Source organism: Rhinolophus hipposideros (assembly GCF_964194185.1).
Source record: "Rhinolophus hipposideros genome assembly, chromosome: 10".
Classification (NCBI taxonomy): Eukaryota; Metazoa; Chordata; class Mammalia; order Chiroptera; family Rhinolophidae; genus Rhinolophus; species Rhinolophus hipposideros.
The window spans coordinates 22,269,860-22,292,523 of record NC_138056.1 but is presented as its reverse complement, the minus strand read 5'-3'; the positions used below and the strand labels follow the sequence as shown (position 1 = coordinate 22,292,523).

Here is a 22,664-nt window from a genome sequence, read left to right as displayed (position 1 = left end):
GCTCTTTCCCAACTTCTCAGTCTTCTCTAGACTATGCCCTCGTTGCAGACAAAATCATATCTTGTTTTCATACCCAGCCCTTAGTACAACGCCTTGTACGCCAATATTGATTGAATGGTCTGTTTGAAATAACAGAGTATGGACTAGGGAGCTAGAATGAGTCTTGGTTTTTAATCAGTAACATACTTAACATTTTATTTTTATCTAAAGATATTGTAAAGTGTTATGTGAAGATGTATGTGAAGGGTTAACCTAACTTTTCCAGTTCCTGGAGTTTTTTTGTTAATATCACTGAACATTCAGAACCTTCCTGAGGATCAGAGAGATTAAGTCACTTGGTCAGGATTAGTAGTAAATGTCAGAGCTTGGACTCAAACCTGTGTCTGAATTGGAAGAGTTCCTTGTAACTACTCTGCTTTGCAGCTTTTCTAAATTATGGTGCTCAATTGTTGATCAAGGCTGAAAATTGAGTGTATTTGCAATCTTCATGGCTCAGTATTTATTCTCAAAATTTTTTGGCATTCACATTATGTTTGATTAATTGACAGATAGAACCTGAGTTTTGGGATAAATAAAGGGTAATGTACCCTTATATAATAATACAGTGTTTTAAACTTGGCTGTGGTTCCTTGGGAAAGTTCACCACACAATAGATCCTACCCTGTTTTTCTTTCCATTCTCTCTGTCTCTGCGTTCTCATATAGGTAACATGTATCTGTTATGTGAATAGATTATGTACATAAAATTAAAATAAAGAGGAAATAGTCTAAGTTTTTAAATGTTAGAAACATGCCACCAACCAAATGTTAGAAGCAAAAGGACAGTTTGATGTATACCTTATGAGGAGATGAGGATATGTGAAATTATTGCAGTTTTTTTCTGAGGGGTTTTAATCTCAAACTCATTATGTGTGAGGTACTAGCTGGAATCCTGGGTAATGAGGTAGAATATAAAATACTTAAGATGTCCTATTCCTGTTGTGGAGAAGCTCATTTACTTGTAAATAGAGGAAAACCCAATTTTAAAAACGTAATTAATAATGACAACATAACATCTAATAATGCAATTCTGATTCATTGCAAATCAATTACAACTACTGTAGGAATTCAGGAATAGGAACAGAATGATCTGCATTGATCTGTGGCTGAAGTAGAGTTTGTGGGTGGTTCTTACAGAATATTTGGAATTTGAAGTAGGCGAGCACAAGTGATAAAACATTTTCTGTTTTCCTATGGCCAGAATTTCTTTTCTAGATGTCTGGAAGAAGTATTTGATGGCTAGGTTGCCTAGTTCAATTGTTTTTTTCCCCATGGTTACAGCAGAAACATATAAGGGTGTGATTTTTTTTTTCCTTTTTGAAATACAATCTATTTCAACTACTAAAACATCTGTCATATAAAGAAAGATGTAAGCTTATGTAACCTGGCACTGTAGCCTTCTCTGGATGACATACAACGGTCCTGTTTGGTCTGATCTCATCCTCCTCATCTCTCATCCCTTCTCTCAGCGAAATCCTCCAAAGTTTCCTGTTCTCTTTGGCCCCCAGGGCTTTGGGTACTTTGTACCTTCTGCCTGGATCACTGCCCCTTCACTTCATTGTCTCCTCCTCATCTTTTCAGGATCAGATTCGATGTCATTTGTTTTTAGGAAGCCTTCTTTCTTTCATCTTCCCAAAACTGAATTAGATGCCCCTCTGAATATTTCCGTAGTGTCTTGACTTCACCTAATCCTCCTGCAATTTCAAATTGTCACCAGAAAGTAAGCAAGCTTCCTGAGGTCAGAAATCTTAACTACCGCACCCCCCTACCCACCCCACCCCCCACACATTTCTGTGTCCTCAATGTCCTAATTCGTTTTCAAATAAATATTTGTTGACCAGAAAAATCTCTTCAGGGTTAGACTAACCACCTTTTTAGACGTTCACTGGATACCATCTAACAGGTAAGTTTGTTTATTTCATTAAAACAGTGAATATTGGTGGTTGTGAAGTGTTTTAACTAAAAATAAACTACAACCATCTATGTGAAAGTCTTGGTATACAATGAAGTAGTTTCTGTTCAGTGAATTTTCGGAACATACTTGTTGTCTTAGTGTTTTAGATTTTCCTTTACATGCTTTTGTTGAATGTGCCTATTAATACTGCTGTCCCAGCTATTTTTGGTGTGTGTGTGTGGGGGGGGGGGGGCGGGGAGTGGATCTGTATGTTGCATGTTTTCCTAGCCCTTACTTTTAGTTCTGTTTTTGTTTTAGGTAAGCCATGTTTGCCCAGGTTTTATTTATTTATTTAATTCATTTTGATAATCTCTGTTTTTAGTAGGTGATTTTAATTCATTTATATTTATTGCAGTTACTGATATATTTGGACTTACATCTACAATTTTTTCTGTTTTTATTTGTTGTTTTTTTCTATTCATGTGTCTGCCTTCAACAGAACAATCGTTTTTGTTATTTTCTATGTTTCCTCAGCTTTTTTGACCACTGTAGATTATATTTCTATTATGTTTTTGGTGTATATCATTAAGTTTTTAAGACACATATTTAATTAAATTTTGCCAGTTAAGTTGAGTTATACAGTATTTTTTCCTCCTATTATATCAAATTCTTAGCATTCTTTAATATCACCTAAACATTCCCTTATTCATCTTATTCTTTCTTACAGTTTGAGTTTCACACCTTTTTAAACACTCAGAAATGACCTTGCAAATGATTAATAGTTAACATTTTTATCAATTTCTGTGGTAACTTGTTTCCTGTAGCCCAGGGGTTGCCGATCTGTTCACTTTTCTTCTTGATGAACTGCATTTTGTAATAATTCATCAATAGGTGGTAAATTTCTTAGCCTTTATATGTCTAAATAATACTTTTCCTTCATTCTTAACTGATGGTTTGGCTACAGACAAAATTCTAGACAGTTCTTTTTTCCTCAGCTTTGAAGATAGTACTCCATTGTCTTCTGACCTCTTTGCAGCTGCTAGTAAGTGTGCTCTCAGTCTGTCATTCCATTGAGGTACTCTGTTTTTTCCCTCTGATAACTTTTATGATTGTTTTTATTGTAGATAGTATGCAATTTCTCTGCAGTGTATCTAAAGTGGATTCATGTTTATACAGTCTAATACTCTCTTTTTCTGTTTAATTTTTTTTTATCAAGGTATTACTTGCACAAAGGGTAAGCTCAGTTAATTTTTACATACACATATAATCCAGGTTACCACCACTAAGATCAAGATATAGAATGATTCTAACAAGGTACCAGGGTCCCTGTGCCCCCTCCCAGTCAATACACCATAGATGGCCATTGTTCTAAACTCATTCAGAACTCTTCCATTTTGAGGGTATATAGATTTCTTTTCAGTTCTGGGAAATTCTCAGCAATTATCTTTTCATTGCTTCTCTGCCATTCCCTCCAGTCTTCTTCCCTTGGAACTCCATTGGGCAAACATTGCAGCCTCAGTCTATGTCTGACTCCTCTTTTCTATGTTTTATCTTTTTGTCTGCCTGTTTTAAGTTCCAGGTAGTTCCTTAATGCTATCTATAATTTACCAAGTCACTTCTCGATGTCTACCTAGAATATATCCCATTGATTCTTTTTATTTCACTGATTTTATTTTTTATTTCCAAGAGTCCTATGTAGTTTTTTCTTTCTACATACTATTTTGTTTTATTTCTGTATATTATTATTTTTTTCTATCGTTTTTGTGATGAATCTTTTATTTTCATTTATATTTCTGAGCATCCTTCAGATACTTATTTTAAAATCTTTGGCAGGTTGCACTAAATGAATTGCATCTGAAATAACTTTCTGTTTCAGTTATTGATTTTTGTGGTTTTCTTTCTTAGTATTAGATTTCTTCATGTGCAGATTACTTTTTAGTGGAAGGTTTTTGTTTGCGTTTCAGTGTCTTCCCACTTGTCCCCCACTCTCCCCCTCCCTTATCCCCCAAGTCAGGGATTTTGCTATTGATGTTGGCACTATTAGCAGATGGAGTAATGGAGCCCATAGTGCCTTGGCTCTGTCTTTGGTATCGAGGACTATTTTTGTTTTCCACCTTCCTAGACCCACAGTTCTTATTAAAGCCTCAGTCTAGTCACTAGGTGTTGCTTGCCCATTTTATCAGCCTCCTGTGATGAGCAGTCCTTTTATGACCCAGTCCTGGTTTTAAGTGGAGAATCTGATTTGAGTCCTCTGACTTCATGAGATCACTTTTAGTTCCCTTTACTTAAAAAGAAACCAGGACACTACCCTCATCCAACCCCACTGCCCCCCTAACCTGCTTCTAGGTCTAGAAAACAGCAAGTGAGATTCTGCTCAACATTTTTGAGTTTCTATACTGTTTCTGTTGCACAGAAATGTTTCTTTGATCTCAGCTGTGTCTGATTATCTCTCCTCCTGCTTATTACGCTTTATTCATTTATGCTTTATGATGCTGACAGGTTTTCTGAACCCAACTTACGATGTTAACCCAGAAGTGCTATTCATTGTAAAACTTTGCTCTTCATGGAATAAGTCAAAATATATTAAAAAGGAAGGAATTTGGGGTCTGGAGTTGATTTGCTCAGAGGAGGTTATGGATTCATTGCTGTTGTCTCTAAAATGTGATTTCATTTTTAATATTTGTGCAGTAATCTTTGTAATTTTTTTTTATTATCACAAATATAATTTCTGTCCATTATAGAGCTTTTGGAAAATACAGCAAAGCATACATATATACACACATGCAAACACACATGCACAATGAGAATTACTTGTAATTCCACAGCCCAGAAATAGCTACTGAATATTTTGGTATCTATTATTCATGTTTTACATATACACACACACCGACCCACATACTAATCATACTGTAAAAAACAAAACAAACTCAGTCTTGTTTTGTAGGTGAAGCTGTGAGTGCTGGAGATGCCTTATGTGAAATAGAGACCGACAAAGCTGTGGTTACCTTAGACTCCAGTGAAGATGGCATCCTGGCCAAAATAGTGGTAAGTTTTTGTTTGATTGTTTTCAACAGGATAAAGATTTCTTAAATGTAAAGTTACTTGAAATAAAGTTATCTTTTATTTTTACCTTTAATTTATAGTGTTGTAATATCTGCTACATAATACATTTTGAATTCAGATCTTAAAATATTTTAGTGTTAAGGTTTAATAATAGCCAGCGACGGTCAAACATGGAACTGTTTCAACCTTAAGAGTCATACTCAGTGTGTTGAGTACCAATTTCCAAGTTTCAAGTTGTAAAAGAAAAAAGAAAGAATGTTTTACTCTTACCACATGAACCTTAGAAATCCTCTCTTCATTGATCCCCAGGATCCCCAGGACTCCCAGTTATTGTCTGCTCAGCCCCTCTGTCTGGACAAGTGTCCTGTGCAGTCTTGTCTGTACATTTCATAACTGCATCCAGTGGCCTGGTTGAATTCTTACTCATCCTTACAATTTGGACATTTTTATAATGTAAAGTATATATTTCTATAAAAAGTTGTGTATATAGAATATTTCACGTATTGGAATGTAGTGGACAGCGTTGTCTGTTGATAGTATATTTTCTGTTCCATGAGCGTTTTTGTGGAGAATATGCTTGTGGATCTAGCAAGACCAGTCATTTCCTTTTAGATCTAAATTTAATTACATGCAATTGTTAAACAAAAGCTTTCCCAGCCTAATGCTTTTCTAAAAGAAAGGGTTAATGAGCCAATTGCGAGCCAGGGAAAGGACCAGGCCCTGGGGCACTAAGTGTGAACGACTGGCAGCAAAAGGATAGGTGGAGAAGGCAACAGGGCAGTCAGCTGTCCTGGAGTTGAGGGACTTTTAGGCAAACAGTTTGGGGAAGAAAGATGAAAAGTTGTTTAGAAAGAATTTGCATTGGCTATGTGGATAAAAGGGTGGGCAACAGTCCAGAAAGTTCATGCACAAGCAAGAAGAGGAGGCGCCTGGTGATAGGGAACCTGTCCATTCTCTGTCGATAATTCTGGAAATAGCTACCTGGAAGGTAAGTCAGTGTCACTGAATTGGTAATACACTCAGTAATGGAAGCAGTCTTTTATTGGTTTTGCCCAGTAGTTTTAACTGATTAACTGCTCTTGTCTCTTCCTTCTACCCTCTGGCCTGCTGTAATTTAATTTAGGAGTTCTCAGAATTTTCTCCTGGCATTTTGAGTGTTCTTCCCTGGGCGGTCTTTACTTTATAACTAATTTAAAATATGGAGCTACAACTTGGATACTCCAGTGAGTTTACTAGAAGCTGAAGTTAGTACAGCCCTTCAACCGAAATGTCCAGCAGTAGAAGAGGGGTTACTTAAATGACAGGAGTAAATACGCAGTACCGTGTAGCCATTAAATACTGTTTCTAGAAGAAAATGTGATTTCTTTACATATGTTCTACATTAATAAAAATTCAAAATACAAATTTTTGGAAAAATACTTTTAAAATTGTGTATGGACAGACAGTGGTTACAATCTTGTAGGATTTTAAGGAAAAATCATAAGTATAGAAAAGATTAGAGTAAAATGTTATGAAAATGTTGAGTGAGTGTCTTTGTGAAGTGGAAGTGGAACCAAGTGATCTTTCTTCCCTATTTTTTTCTGTATTTTCTAAATTTTCTATCAGGCATATTATTTTTAAAATGGAGTATTAGAGTTTATGTGAAAAGTAGGTAAATTAAAAATTTAAAGCTTGACTATTTAGGGTTACCTGGTATATTCACTGACGGTTCATGTGTGTTTCTTAAACTTCCAGAACATTTTATAGATAGTATGGTGGAGCAGCTAAGATTATAGGCTCTTGGAGTCACACCGCTGCCTGACGTATATAGCTATTAATAGTAAGTTCTGACAGCTATTTATTACGTAATAATTGGCAAACTCTCTTGACTTCTCTCTGCCTTTTTCTTCATAGAGAAGTGGAGATAATGATAATACCTACGTAATAGGGTAATAATGGAGATTAAGTGAGATAATACATATCCACTCATCATAAGACCTGTCACTCACCAAGTGTCAATAAATGTTGCTATTTCCATTATTATTATAATTATTCATTCAGCTCTTGGTGACCTTTATATCCCACGCCTTTCTGTTCATCTATTCATTTGTATTGGTTGTTTGTGACTAGAGACTAAGTATCCATTCATGCATGCTTCTGTAGTTTGATTTGTACAGATAATCTGCCTATCTATTAGTAGTCCTTTGTTGATGTGTTTTTAATTCTGAAACTCCAGCTCATCTCTGCTTTGAGCATGGATATAACACCGTCCTTTGGACAGTCTACCCAAAGACCACACTTTGGAATGTTATACTCTTATTAGATGGAGATCTGTATGTAGTTTTTATTTGCATTTCTTACTAGAAAATCCCTTTCCCTTTTTTCTAGTCTCTTATATTTTATTTTTTGCATTCCAATTTGTCAAACTTTTTTTGCTTGTCATCTACAATGTTAACAGCTATGTAAAACACATTGTTGAAGGTACTTCCTTGGAGGAAATGTGAATGGAGGGCTAAAATTTCTGTACTTTTATAACTAAACATAAATATATGATATAGCAGCTAAAATTGTTGGCTTGGAAGATCCACATATTCATACCAAAAATAGTTTCTTTGACTAATTTATGCAGCATTTCAAAAAAGAAAATGGTTGTTCGAATTGCCATATGTAATAAACCCAGCTACATTTTATTGTGTGTGCTTTTGGCAAGCTGTAACCCCTGTCTGGGTTGTTTGACTATGAAAATCTTCCAGAATTGATAGCATTTACCACTTAGCTGCTTAGCAATGCATTTCAAATTGCTTACAATGTCATATGTCAGCAGTGCCTATTCATCTGGCCCCCTAAATGCCCTGGAAAGGGGTGGGAGATGTGATTGATAGCACAAATAGCTATTTCCTTGCCAAAGAAAAGATTGCATGTATATTTTAGGGTCATGGCTTTGTTATTATTCCACATGCTTTTTGGATGATATGAATGGGAGTATATTAATGTCACAATGTATGCAATTTTATGGGGGGAAATGGAGAAAAGGTTGAGATGCTATTACTGGTTTGTTGGTTTGTTTGTTTGTTTGTTTTTAAGTCTCTCATCCCACTCCATTCCCAATCCCCAACCCCCACTATAAGTTACACCTTTGTCTTTCATTGTGGAATAATTCTCGTATTAGCATACATAATAAAATGATTTTTTATAGGAATCTATGAAAGAGATTTTATTTTGAGAATCAAGGAATTGGATAAGGAGCTTATTAAAGCCAAGTGATGGTATAAAACTCTGGTTTTTAGTTTTCCCACATTTCTGAAAGGATTCAAAATTACAACCTTTTTTGCTACTCACAGGGATTTATTTCCACAGTCTTTGAGAGTTTTTGCTTTCTTTTTCTCCCCCACAATTTTATTCATTTCTTTGTATTGAGTCTTACAACTTTTGCATCTGAATTCCATTTTAAATATAGAATAATATTTATTATATTTCAGTTAGAACCAGAAAAAAAACTTAGAAGCTCTTAATAATGTTAAAGAATATTTGCTCTCAGTGTAGATAATTTTATGGTTTATTTCAAATTTAATTCAGTTAATGGGAAAGTTAAATTCTCATTTAATCACTAGTAAATTACTGAGTAGAAAACCTTAAATTATTACACGCATAGCAGTTCATAAGCTCAAATTTATTACTCAGAAAATTGGACAACAGGTGTTTTTACATGATAAATTAATAAAATAGAATATTAGGATGACATATTTAGAGAGTTTATTAGAGATTGTCTTCAATTCCTTAGCTGTATCTCACTCTAATACTGTGTCAATGGTGTTTTTTAAAGGATGGCATTTTTCAATTTGGTTTTATTTTATTGTTAGGTATTCCCCCCTCCCCTTATTTTTATTAAATTGCCCACCGTTGCCTGCAAAGTTGCATTTTATAGCTTGAAAGTTTATGGATGAAATTTGAAGTTGTGAGACTTTTAATTGATTCTTCTCGGTGGGCTGATATTTTTAATTGAGAAAATATGCCCTCAAAGCTCAGAGCAAATTCTATTAAATGGAAGATATTCTCAGTTTTAATTTTTTCCTATTGAAATTGGTAAATGACATTTTGAAATGGTAAATGAGTCTCTGTTCCCTAAGAATTAAAAGCTAAATCAATTATAATCCACTTTATATCTTCTCTTTTGAGCTTGTTTTTACAAATGGTAATGCTGTCCTGAGGTGCTCGATGGTAATTTTGATCAGGTGAATGCAATCCACAGGTTGGGTGGCTGATCCATCCCACATTGGACACATGCTGTCTCCAATGTCAGCATGTGACTCCTGGCTCTGATACCTCATAGCCCTGTCATCTTGAGCAAGTTATTTAACATTTTTGTGCCTCAGTTTCGTCATCTATAAATGGGAATAATAATATCACTTAACCTCAGAAGATTATTAGGAGAATTCAATGAGTTAATACTGTGCTGGGACAGAGCCTGACACTTGAATGCCAGACAAACTGTTATTCAAGGACTTGATGAATGTTTCTTCTCCCCCTTTGCGTTTTAGCCCATCTTGTCATTGCTTTGTTTTCGCTTCAGTGTTTCTTATGTATATTCCTCTTAAACCCAAGTTTCCTTGGGTGTAAGTTAATCAGTATATATTAAAGAATAAGAACAATTTAAAACTGTGTAATGGTTCAAACCATGATGGAAAGTCTTTACCCGGTCAGGCAGTCCACTATGCGTGCTCCTTCAGGACTCACTCCGCAACTCTCAAGCTGTTCTATTTTTTAAAAGAAAAATATTTAAATAATTGCTTCACTTACTGATTGTGTTTTAATGTCAGAATCAGAACACTGGATTGATCAGAACCCCTGCTGGAACGAAGTTTCACCCCCTCACAGTTTCTCTGTCGGGAAATACTGACCTAGTTCTTTTGTCTCTTGACTTCATCTCCTGCCCTTTGGTGCACTGATGAGCTTAGGTGGCTGTAGTTAGCACATTCGCAGGAGATTTGTCACCTCTGGAGATGCCTCTGGTAAAGAGGCCCCAAACGAGGGGCTTCTGCCTAGGGATGGAATTTGTCCTCTGTAGAGTATTATGGAAAAATAGTTTGTCACAGGCCTTACCATCTGTTGTCTCAGATGTTGCTATTTACTCTCACGTGCTGCCCGCCTTAGGCCCAACTTTGAGGCATGAATTTCCAGTGCTTACCAAGGGGGCACTCCTCTGTAATCCAGTGTATTGTTTTGTTTTAAGTCAATCATTTGAAGGAAAACGTCATCATCATCATCATAACTTTCACATTTATGTAAATACTAGATGTCTGGTACTGTTTTAAGTGTCTTATATGTAACTCATTTATTCCTCGTAACAACTCTGTGAAGTAGCGACTATCATTATTTCCATTTTACAGATGAAGAAACAGTCATGGTGCGATAAACTTGACTAAGGTCACCTAACTAGTAAGTAGCAGGGCCAGCATTTAAAACCAGGAAGTCTATAGAAAACTGAGAGGGTAGGCCAGTACTTTGAAGGACAGATTCCAGATCCGATCCTTCCGCATTAATCAGCAGTTGTGACAGGGCTTAAGTATAAAAATCTTGCATTTGATAGTAAGAGACCAGTGGCACAAGAGTAGGAGAGGATTTTGATCAATAAGCCAGATGCCCAGGAAAAGAACTGGGCGTTTGAGGTGTCCTCTCACCCCGTGCGCTCTCCTGGAGTCCACCACATTCACTGTGCTCACGCATAGGGAGCAGGAACACAGCCTCGCTCGTTGGTTTCTAAACACAATTCGTAAAGAGCGTTATTTACTCTTCTGTTACTAAGTCTATGCCAACTTTAAATATTTGCTGACTACAACATAAGCAAACTAGTCTACAGGAAACTAGCACACCTCTAAAAGATCTCTTATTTCTAAGGGAATTAAGAAAATCAGAAAAATTGTCTTCATTTAGTGATTTTAATGATTTTAAATGGCATTATAATAGACATTATTTTCTTTTAACTTCTTTTATACATTTAAGTTGTGTGGTAGTATACACTTGTCCTTGTCTATTATTATGGTTGGGTATCAGGCTTCATGGTGTCATTTTTTTAAGTGGGAAAAATATGAATAGTTAAAAATAAGATTTATTTGATATTTAGATATGATAAAAGTGGAAATGTTATTCTAAATGCTGATGATCGCCTACTTGTGAAACATTCAGTTGGTAGAATATATATGGAATTGTTTATATGATTTATTTTAGGAAATGAAACAGGTGAGGTGTCAGTTTCTGATTTAATATGTGTCTGATTCAGGGTTCAAAAATCTATTCATTTTTTTAAAATAAATCTTTCCCCCTTTTTAAAAGAATGCTTTGCATGGGAGTGATGTTCTTTGTGCTTGGATAGTGATCCTATTTCACGTTCAATTTTGATAGGAATTAACATCAAGTAAATGTCATATCACAGTGCTATTTTTCTATCAATTTTTTTAGATTATTAATTATTTTACATTGCGATTTTGAGTTAGCAGTTCATAAGCAGGTAGACATTTTAGAAGAAGAAACAATGTTAACTTAATAAATAATCTTAACTCATCTTTTGATTCAGTAAAGACAAATGAGCAGTCCACAGAAGTAAGATTTTTTAGTATGTGACAAACAACTAAACAGATTGTTTTGGGGTTGTTTAGTGTTTTACCATAGGTTGCAATTTCTTAAACGTGTTTAGTTTTATATACCCATGTCTTACATACATATATTTCTTCATCAAAGCATTGTACCTGTTCTCTGTCAATAATTAGGAAACTTAGAAAGCTTCCTAACTCCCAGAACTCATGCCGTATTATTTTAGGAATAGTGCACATACTAAGCATCAAAATTCTTGTTACCCAGAAATGTCAAACTCATTCTACGAGTTATGCTTTTACTTATAATTACTATATTAGTGAACGTCCTGCAGCCTATCATTCAATTAGTCGTTAAATTACATCTGTAATAAATCTTATTTAAAGTAATTGGAAGGGAATAATAGAAAATTTTAAAGAAATGACATTTTCTTCAGTACTTAAGTTATAAAATATTGTCATCTGAAGGTTCTTTAGGGACTTTTTTAAATAGCTAAATAAGAATCAGTCCTTTATAAATTAATGCTGTTGAAATGCTTTAAATATGTTTATCCTAAGTATTACCTTTTTTATGCTTTTAATTGGCATTATCTATGAAAAAGTGTTTGGTTACTTGAGACAACACCATGTTTCTGATATATGTACTTATGAAAAATTCATGAGGTTTTATTTCTCAAGTATGTAAATATGTATACAGAGAAAAAGTTAAATACAGAGAAAGACGGAAATTACACTTCACTTAACCAGAGTAGTTAACCAATTCTGTCTGTACAATGGGATGTTCTTTCTTCCAGACCAAGTTTCCTGAAAAGATTTTTCATTAAATTAATTTTAGTAAATAGGATTAGTTTGGGGGAATTAATCCCTTATGGGCTCCTGGAATTCCTAAGCCATTGTGCAGAAACTGTGAAAGACAGTTGAGCTGTGTGACCACAGTCTTCTGTTTTGGATTTGTTCTGACTGACATCATTGGAAGATGGTATGACTAGCTCTTATGTATTTAAAGGCTGCCAGAAAGAGGAGATATTCTGGTTTTTTTCCTATTTCAGGAGATAGCATTAGTAACTGGGAGGGAGAGTGTGGTTAAGGAAGGTGTCAGTGGGAGAAGGCAGGGAAGGAAGGTAGGAAAGGAGGGGGAGGGGCAGGCTGTCTTGGAAGCAGATTTTAGCTCCAGTTAAGAGATCTTTCTAACCAGTACAGGATTGTCCAACACAGGAATAAACTTCTTCCTGAAGTCATGAGCCTTTGCATCTCTGTAGCTATTCTCTTTTTAAAATACAGGTTGAAGAAGGATCTAAAAATATACGGCTGGGTTCGCTAATTGGTTTGCTGGTTGAAGAAGGAGGAGATTGGAAACATGTTGAAATTCCCAAAGATGTAGGTCCTCCACCAGCCACTTCAAAACCATCCGTGCCTCAGCCCTCGCCAGAACCACGGATTTCTGCTCCTGTCAAAAAGGAACACACACCGGGGACACTGCAGTGAGTGTGTTTATTTGAATGATGATGTAAAAAAAAATGTTATGGCAACTTTCAGGGTATTTTAATCATGACAGTTAAAACATCTTTTTGTATATTAAGTAAGAAGTTACTGGTCTTCTCTTTTTTCTCTTAGGAATGAGTATTATACCATCATTGGTCATTCAACAAAGTTATTGCATACCTGCAGAGTTCCAGGTACTGCAAAGCCCTGCGCACGAAGTAGAGGACAAAATAATTCATGTCCCTGTTGAGCTTGAATTAGGTTTTAGGATTCCAGATGCAATTCAATATATAAAACTTCATATTGTGTTTCCATTTATAGATTCTAATTACTGCACTGTGAATTCCAGTTTCAAATGTATAATTGCTATAAAATGGAATTAGCATTTTAACATGCATTTCTTCTCCAGCTATTCTGCATTTGAGTTTGACGCAGATTAGAGCTCAATTTTGTCCAGTTCTGAAACAACACAGATACTTAGTAAACATCATTTTACTTTAGCTTTACATAGCTTTCATTTATGGACTCCGAAAATTCTAACAAGTTTCATTTGTTTATTTTAATAGTCTCTGTAATTCAAAATTATAGGAAAAAGTTATCTGTGAAGAAACAGTCCTAAAAACCACTTTGAACTTACATTAAAATGCAGACCCTTTCATTTTTAAATATTTTGTTTCCTTTAGTTTACCACTGTCAGTTCTTGTCAGAAAAAATTCACAGTGTTTTTGAAGTACTGAGTTTTAAATCCTCATTGTCACACAGTATTTCTGACTCCATTGCCTTAAGCCTTTATTTTCTCTTTGTTTTGCCATGAAAATCAGAAGGTGGGCTCACGGATGTTTTGTACTTACTGCTCTTCTCCCCTTGCAAAGATAATAGCGTGTATCTGTCATTCTGTCATTAGAGACGTGCATAGGTCTGATACCCCATGGTGTGGATTAAAAACCACCTGAGCTGTCACACTGCATGATGTTGGCCCACATAGTGACTTAGGAATTTTCTAAGTCATAGTGACTTAGAAAAAAAAAACATTTTTGAATTGGCTGGTGACGAGTTAATCTTCCACAAAAATCTAACATTTTAATTTCTCTTGAAAAACCTGAAGATTTGGTAGCACTGAGTCCATTGTCAGCGAGAGCAGTTTCCCTGAATGCAGCATGTGCCACACTTGTTCCTCTTTGTTTCTTAGCTATAAACTTATGGACCCAGCTCATTTTATAGTTTTCTTTATCTGACCACGTAGTCATTTGTGTTTGCTGCTATGCTTAAAAGTCCCAATGGAAGAATGAACACTAGTCATGTGATCTTTCAGTGTGTCTCAGTTTACTTGTCTGTAGAATCAACATAATTGTTTTTTGCCTCTTACTCTTCTGGAGTGTGCATAAAGTAAAAATGCTTTGTAAAGGATGCTATTCAGTGCCAACAAAACAAACAACCTAATTAAAATAGACAAAGGATTCAAATATGCATTTCTTCCAAAGAAGATGTACAGATGACCAATAAGCACGTGAAAAGATGTTTAACATCACTAATTATTAGGGAATTGCACATCAGAACTGCAGTGAGATACCACTTCACACTCATCAGAATGGTTATTATAAAACAACAACAACAAAAGCAAAAAAACCGGCGGCCGGTTAGAGCCAAGCTCTGAACAACAGGGTCCCTAGTCTCGATTCCCACATGGGCCAGTGAGCTGCGCCCTCCACAACTAGATTGAAAGCAATGAGCTGCCGCTGAGCTTCCAGAGGGGCTGCCGGATGTCTCAGTTGGTTAGAATGCGAGCTCTCAACAACAAGGTTGCTGGCTCGATTCCCCCATGGGATGGTGGCCTGCGCCCCCTGCAACTAAAGATTGAAAACGGCAACTGGACTTGGAGCTGAGCTGCGCCCTCCACAACTAGATTGAAGGACAACGAGTTGGAGCTGATGGGCCGTAGAGAAACACTGTTCCCCAATAAAAATTAAAAAAAAACGAAACAAAACAAAAAACACTGAGAAAAAAAACAAGTGTTGACAAGAATGTAGAGAGTTTAGAGAACTGTTACGCACTGTTGGTGGGAATGTAAAATGGTTCACTCGTTGTGAGAAACAGTGTGACAGTGTCTCAAAAAATTAAAAATAGAATCACCCTATAATACAGCAGTTCCTCTTCTGGGTGTATACTTATAAGGGTTGAAAGCAGGGGACTCAAAGGGATGTTTGTACAACCACGTTCATGAAAGCATTATTCACAATAGCCAAAAGGTGGAAACAACCCATTTATCTGAAAGGTGCTATATACATATACTAGAATATTATTCAGCCTTAAAAAGAAAGGAAATGCTGACATACACTACAACATAGATGAACCTTGAAGATATTATGCTAAGTAAAAGAAGCCAGGCACAAAATGACAAATGCCATATGATTTTCACTTTCATGCATTGGTTACCTAGAGTAGTCAGATTGGTAAAGACGGAGAATCGAATGATGGTTGCCAGGAGTTGGGCGGGGAAAGGAGAGGGATTACTGTTTAATGAGTGCAGAGTTTCACTTTGGGAAGGTGAAAAAGTTCTGGATATGATGGTGATGGTTGCATAATTGTGTGATTGTATTTAATGCCACTTAATTGTATATCTAAAATGGTTAAATTGGTAAGTTATATATATTACCACAAAACAAAATGAAGGAACAATATATAGTTAGTTCTTTATTGATGAGTGTGAAGAGCCACGTGAAAAGTTATAGAAGCTCTCTCCTTATGAATATTTACTCTTTTAAAAACAATATTTTGAAATAGTAACTAGTTAAATTTTTTAATGCATAATTACATTTATGTAATGCTTTTTTATTTTACTTTTTTATCAATTGCAGTTGACATTCAATATTGTATTAGTTTCAGATGTACAGCATAGGAGTTAGACATCTATATGATTTACAAAGCGATCCCTCATAAGTCTAGTACCCCCCAACACCATACATAGTATATTATTGACTATATTCCCTGTGTACTTTACATTCCTGTGACTGTTTTGTAACTACCAGTTTGTACTTCTAAATCCCTTCATCTTTTTCACCTAACCCTTTTAATCCCCTTCTGTCTGGCAAACATAAGTTTGTTCTCTGTATTTATGAGTCTGTTTCTGTTTTGTTTGTTCATTTATTTTGTTTTTTAGACTCTACATGTAAGTGAGATCATATGGTATTTGTCTTTCTCTGTCTGACTTATTCACTTAGCATAGCACCCTCTAGGTCCATCCATGTTGCAAATGGTAAGATTTCGTTCGTTTTTATGTCCAAGTAATATTCCATTGTATATGTGTACCACATCTTCTATATCCAGTCATCTATTGATGGACACTTAAGTTGCTTCCATATCTTGGCTATTGTACATTATGTGGCAATGAACGTAGAGATGCATATATCTTTTCAAATTAGTGCTTTTGATTTCTTCAGAAAATTACCCAGAAGTGGAATTGCTGGGTCATAAGTTAGTTGTATTTTAAATTTTTTGAGGAATCTCTGTAACTGGTGAAATTTATATGGAAATATTTTGATAGTAAAATAAACCAAATTAGTACAGATTATTCATCTGTGACTGCCCATGGGAGTCATTTTAGCTTTTGTATGTTTTCATTTTTCTGATTATCAGCAGAACTGTTGACATTTACATATATTTCAATCAAATGTAAGTGTTAATTGGTTCCACTAATCTTTATGTTTCCTTCTTAGGTTTCGTTTAAGTCCAGCTGCCCGTAATATTCTGGAAAAACATGCACTGGATGCTAGCCAGGGCACAGCCACTGGCCCTCGGGGGATCTTCACTAAAGAGTATGTGTGTGCTTTCTGTAATAACCAATTCCATTATTTATTATGATAACTTTTCCTGAAAGTATTTAAATAAGACCTTATTTAATATTAAGATTTAAAAGGAAGTACACTGGTTTTTTTGTCTTTATTGCTTTTGTCAGTGTAAAAATTGTATTCTATGCAAGTGTTGCTTTCTGAATAATTGCAGCATTACTGAAGAATAGTTCCAATTTAGTAACTAAGCCAGATCCTTAGAAATGGTGATAAATGTAGAAAATTAGACTGCAGAGTGATGAAACTTTATCTTGTTTTAAGTTTTAAGTATCATATCATCATACAATCACATTTAAATTTCTAAAACATGGAAATAATACTTTTAAAAATGATTTTGTTCTTATTTGTTTGAATTTTATTCACTTGTATGGTCAAAGTAATTTCCATATACAGTTTGGTCTCTTTTTGGATTTTCTTTTCTATTCTGTTGATCCGTCTGCCATGACTTAGTACCATGTTTTTTTTGTACCACACCCTTAATTATAAATATTTTATAATATGCTTTAAAATCTGAGAGGGCTATCCTTGCTCTTCCTCCCCCCTCAAATAAATCAGTTTTCTTGTCATTCTTATTTCATTATTTTTCCGAATGTATTTTAAACAGTTTAGTCCCACTGGCAGAGTTGGGCCGGAGAGCTATGGCATTTTTATTGGGAATGTGTCACATTTTAAATTAACTTAGAAAGAACTGGCATCTTTATGATGTTGAATCTTCCTAGTGAAGAACACTGATTGGTTTTTCCATTTGTTTAAACTTAGTGTCTTTCAAGAGTGTATTAAAACAGACGGTCCCTGCTATGTTGAAATTTAGGCTAGTGGGGAAGACAAAGATGAATTAAATAGGCATATGAACTAATGTAAAGTTGTTGTAGCGGTAGGTGCCATGTTTCTATTGGCAGTAATCTTAAATTTTTGAAATTGAGTTAATGTTTTCAAGCAATATGCTTTTTCCCTCTTTGACTAATTGATAAGAATTGAGGGCTTGACATATTGAGTAGTCTGATGATGTGCTTTTAAAAAAACAAAGATATCTTTGTCTTACAGAGTAATGCAAAGGCAAGTTTATTACTAGTTTAGTTATTTTTCATTCTAAATGGTGTTGTGGGTTAGGTTTATTACATTAGGTTGTGCTGATAACATATTGAGCAAAATTAACAATGCTGTGATTTCCTGGCCATAAACAAGCTAATTTGCACAGAATAAACAATGATTTAGTAAATATCCTAATGAAAGTCATTGGTACAATAAAGTTGACACTTTCTGAATGCCATGTGAGAATTATTTCACAAGTACAAAGAATGGTTTAATTTATGAATTGCTCATATGCCAAATGACACTCTCCCCCAGAAAAGACTAATTTCTTTTTTAAAAATAACTATCTAAACCTAATACTTTGATAAATTCCTAATTGTTTGGTTTTTGAAAATGTACAAATATTGTAGCCATTGGACAAATAATATGAATCAGCAGACTAGGTAAGACATAAGATGTACTTGTCTGGCTCAAATAATTCATTTTGTGTCACAGCCTTAATATCTATATACAGAGAGTGCCAAAAAAAATGTATACACATTTTAGAAAGGAAAAAATATATTAAAATTGTTAACACTGCATGTATACGCATAACAAAAGATGAATACAAGTCATGTGCATACATTTTTTTGGCAACCCTGGTATTTTTGTATCTTCCCTCCACATCTCATCTCCATTTTCTAAAAGTTCTCTTATAGTTTGTGTTGCTAATCATAGTTATCTAAGTCCCTCTTATTTCCAGGGATGCTCTCAAGCTTGTCCAGTTGAAGCAGAAGGGCAAGATCACTGAAAGCAGACCAACCGCAGCCCCTCCAATAGCTCCCACTGCACCTTTGCCCTCACAGGCCACAGCTGCGCCGTCTTATCCCCGGCCAATGATCCCACCCGTGTCAACTCCTGGACAGCCTAACGCAGCGGTAATGTCAGCTGAGTAGATTTTTATTTTTCAGATTTAAGTGAGAGAGAATAAGAACTATTACTGTATGTTTTACAAGTACCTTTAGCAATCTATTTTAGTAGTACTGTATTTTGCCGTGTATAATGTGCACTTTTTTTGCCCGAATTTGTGAGGGAAAATAAGGCTGTGCATTATATATGGGTAGTACTAATTTCGTATCTATATAAATGTTTTTCATTCTTTTATTTTTGCTTATGAGTTAAAAGTGTAACTAGAAGTCAGTAATGATATCTGTATGCAAAATAAGACCCTGGAATAAGATAATTAATTTTGTTGAATTTAGAATGAACTTACAATGATAAAGAGTTCTTGGCCTTCTATGATGCGTAAATATCATAAATTTGTTACCAGTAACTAAAATTTCTATTACCTTGTATCTGTTCTTGTGTTTTGTTATTATTTGTTACCTAAAATTTCTTGTAGCATAATATGTTAAAAAATAAATGCTAAAATTCCTTTATAATACAAAAAATAAGTACCTAAATGTAAACAAATAAAAATTTGAATTAAAAAATTAAAAGCTTTTTTCCCCTGAAAGTTTGGGGGAAAATGTGGGTGCGCATTCTACACAGGAGCGCAGTGTACATGGCAAAATACTGTATCTAAAAGTGATAATGACAGAATACTGCAGATGCTTTGTTTTGCTTATTTTCTAGCACAAACCAGATTTGTTTGTGCAGTGCTAACTTCCGAAAGGAATGTTAAAATTCTGATTCAATTTAAATTTACTACAAGTTCCACAACTTCAGTACCATATGTATGCTCTGTAATCATACTTTTCATGTCTTTTCTTCTCGGGTATGGTACCGGTAATTGGTAGCTGGCACTAGCTCCCTTTTGTGGACGTGTTTTGTTTTTTTGACTAAGGGAATTGATCGTCTCATTGTGAAGAACTCTAGAGACCATATAGCTAATCATTTCTTCTCAGGTATATGCAGTCTTGGCGGTTCTCTTTTGTTTTCAAATCGCTCATTTTCTTTCTGTCTTTCTTTCCTAATATCTTTCATGTCATTTCCTTCCCATCAGAAGAAATGTGGGATAATCAGATTTATTTAAAATTGAATGGACACTTAAAAAATAAACAGAGACAAACTATGCTGCTTTCTAATGGGGAAATATCAATACAATATTTTAAAAGAATCGAAAACAGTACAAATTTCATAGCAAACAGGTTTTTAAAATGTATATTTAAGATTCATGACTACATAGACGAAAAGTTTATGTATAATCAAATCTTGTTTTTCAAAAAGTAAGTTATTCAGATTAGAAAGATAAACCTTCAAATTTGTATGGTTTGTGGAGAGCATTTATTCCATTTGATCAAGTACTTTGCTAACAAAATGAGTAATTCCATAAGAGACTATTTGTATAAACTAAATCATCTGTACTTTCTGCCTCTGTATTACCCTGAAATGATTGTAATCCAGACCCAGAATGGAATGAAGAACAATATGGGATTATATGTAATTTAAGGTCCATCATGCTTTTGTTAGAAGTTCAAGGAACAGAATGGAAAAACTACAGTCAAGTTACAGGAAGATTTTATAATCTCATTCAAACTTTATATTATGAATTTCTAGGAAATAAGGTATTCATGTGATTTTTTTTTTTTTATTGACAAACCAAAATAGAAATAATTTGATAGGTCATCCAGTATTTTGGATTATCGTTTTGTATTTTATGTCATTTTTCTAAGTAAGAATTGCTTTTAGTTGGTTTATTGATTTATTACTGCTTTGAGTTTTATTGAGTAAGAAATGATGTTTATAACAAAAGTTGCTTACAGGTGGTATCTCTTGTGTGTGTGTGTGCACGTGCATGTACGTGTACACATATCTGTGGAAAACGATTAATTATTTGTTAGATTTCTTTTTAATTACCTTAAACATAGTAACATAAGATGTCCCATTTATAACTGAAACCACTGAATTTTTCCACTTTTTTCTACTGTCATATACTATAAAGTTTTCTCTACAGTCTTAACTATAAACTTAAAACTCAAATTTTTTACATTCCTCCTTATACGAAGACTTTTTAATAGTATCGTTCCTATATTAATCTTTAATTATTATCATAATTAACTGAGACTGGATTTCTGTTATGAAGTTGTTTTTTTGGCCCTTCCTTTTATGGTTTAATGGACAGATTGCCATTTCTTTGCAGGGAACATTCACTGAAATCCCGGCTAGCAATATTCGAAGAGTTATTGCCAAGAGATTAACTGAGTCTAAAAGTACTGTACCTCACTCATATGCTACTGCTGATTGTGACCTTGGAGCCGTTTTAAAAGTTAGACAAAATCTGGTCAAAGGTTAGTAAAGTTGAGTTTACTTAATGCAATACACATGCTAATATCATGAAATAAATATATAAAATGCACATTTTTATAGCTTTTTATTTTAATTACATCATCTATTTTAATTTCATCATCTGGGCATATTTTAGTGCTAGAGGAAAAATTGGTTCTCTTTTTCTATAAGAAATAAATTGGTTCCATAGTATTGAATAAATCATAGTTTTTTTTGTTTTGTTTTGTTTTTGAGAGCCCACTGGCCCATGTGGGAATCGAACCGGCAGCCTTCGGAGTTAAGAGCATGGAGCTCTAACCGCCTGAGCCACCGGGCCGGCCCTAAATCATAGTTTTGATAATTGAGCAAAGCAATCCTTAACATTTTAGAAGGTATAAAATCCAAAACTGGTTTAAGAATATTTTACATTATAAATATGTCTTAGATATCATTCTTCTTGATATGTTTTAATTTTTTAATTTCTTCAACATGCATTTTAGGTTATTAAATTTGGAGTGTTCCTCCCCCAAATCAATTAAAACTAAGGTTGCATTGAAACATAAAAATTTAGCGTGAACTGATATCATTTCTTTCCTTCCAATCTGTATGGCTTTTATTTCATTTTTCTTGCCTTATTGCACTGTCGAGGACCTCTGATACAGTGATGAATATAAGTCGTAAAAGCAGACATTCTTGCTTTGTTCTTGATCTTGGGAGAAAGCATTCAGTCTTTAACATTAGCTATAGGTTTTTGCAGATTTCTTTTTTCAGGTTGAGGAAATTCGCATTTCTAATTTGCTGAGAGTTTTAAGGAAGAATGGATGTTAAATTTTGTCAGATGCTTTTTATGCGTCTTTTGAGATAATCTTGCCTTTTCCCATATGTTAATATGGTGGATTTTATTGGTTGATTTCCAAATGTTAAATCAACCTTCTTTATATGAATGCTTCCTCATTAGTAAGTGAATAAAATTCATTTAATCATTAATTTTCTCATAATTGCTTGATTCCATTTTCTAAAATTTTGCTAAGGATCTTTACTCCAGTGCACATGAGAAATACTGACCTGTAGTTTTCTGTTAATTGAGATTTTTTTTTCTGTGTTATCAGCTCTCACAGTATGAATTGGGAAACATTTCCTCCGCCTTTCTTTTCTGGAAGAGTTTGGGTAGAATAGTTTTATTTCTAATTGTTTGATAGAATTTAGCAGTCAAGCTGTTGAGACTTCTGGTTTTCTTTATGGGAAGATTTTTAACTATGAATTTAATTTTTAAATAGATGAGTTGTCTATTTCTTCTTGAATGAGCTTTGGTAGTTTCTGTGTTTCAAAGAATTTGCTTATGTCATCTAAGTTATCAATTTATTGACATAAAGTTGTTCATAATATTACCTTATTATATTTCTAACATCTGTGTAACCTGAAGTGTTGTCCTGATTTTCAATATTAATAATTTGTGTCATTTAACTCTCTTGATCAGTCTGGCTAGAGGTTTTATCAA

The 22,664-nt window shown here is 34.5% G+C and overlaps 1 protein-coding gene across 1 annotated transcript in view; it reads left to right on the top strand.

Moving 5' to 3' along the window:
* PDHX (pyruvate dehydrogenase complex component X) overlaps positions 1-22,664 on the top strand; it is a 61,702-nt gene that overhangs the window by 21,267 nt on the left and 17,771 nt on the right. Inside the window, exons 3-7 of the mRNA XM_081062936.1 lie at positions 4,877-4,977; positions 12,843-13,042; positions 16,757-16,855; positions 18,663-18,837; positions 21,042-21,189. Coding sequence (XP_080919062.1) covers positions 4,877-4,977; positions 12,843-13,042; positions 16,757-16,855; positions 18,663-18,837; positions 21,042-21,189 — 723 coding nt within the window. The remainder of the gene's footprint in view (positions 1-4,876; positions 4,978-12,842; positions 13,043-16,756; positions 16,856-18,662; positions 18,838-21,041; positions 21,190-22,664) is intronic.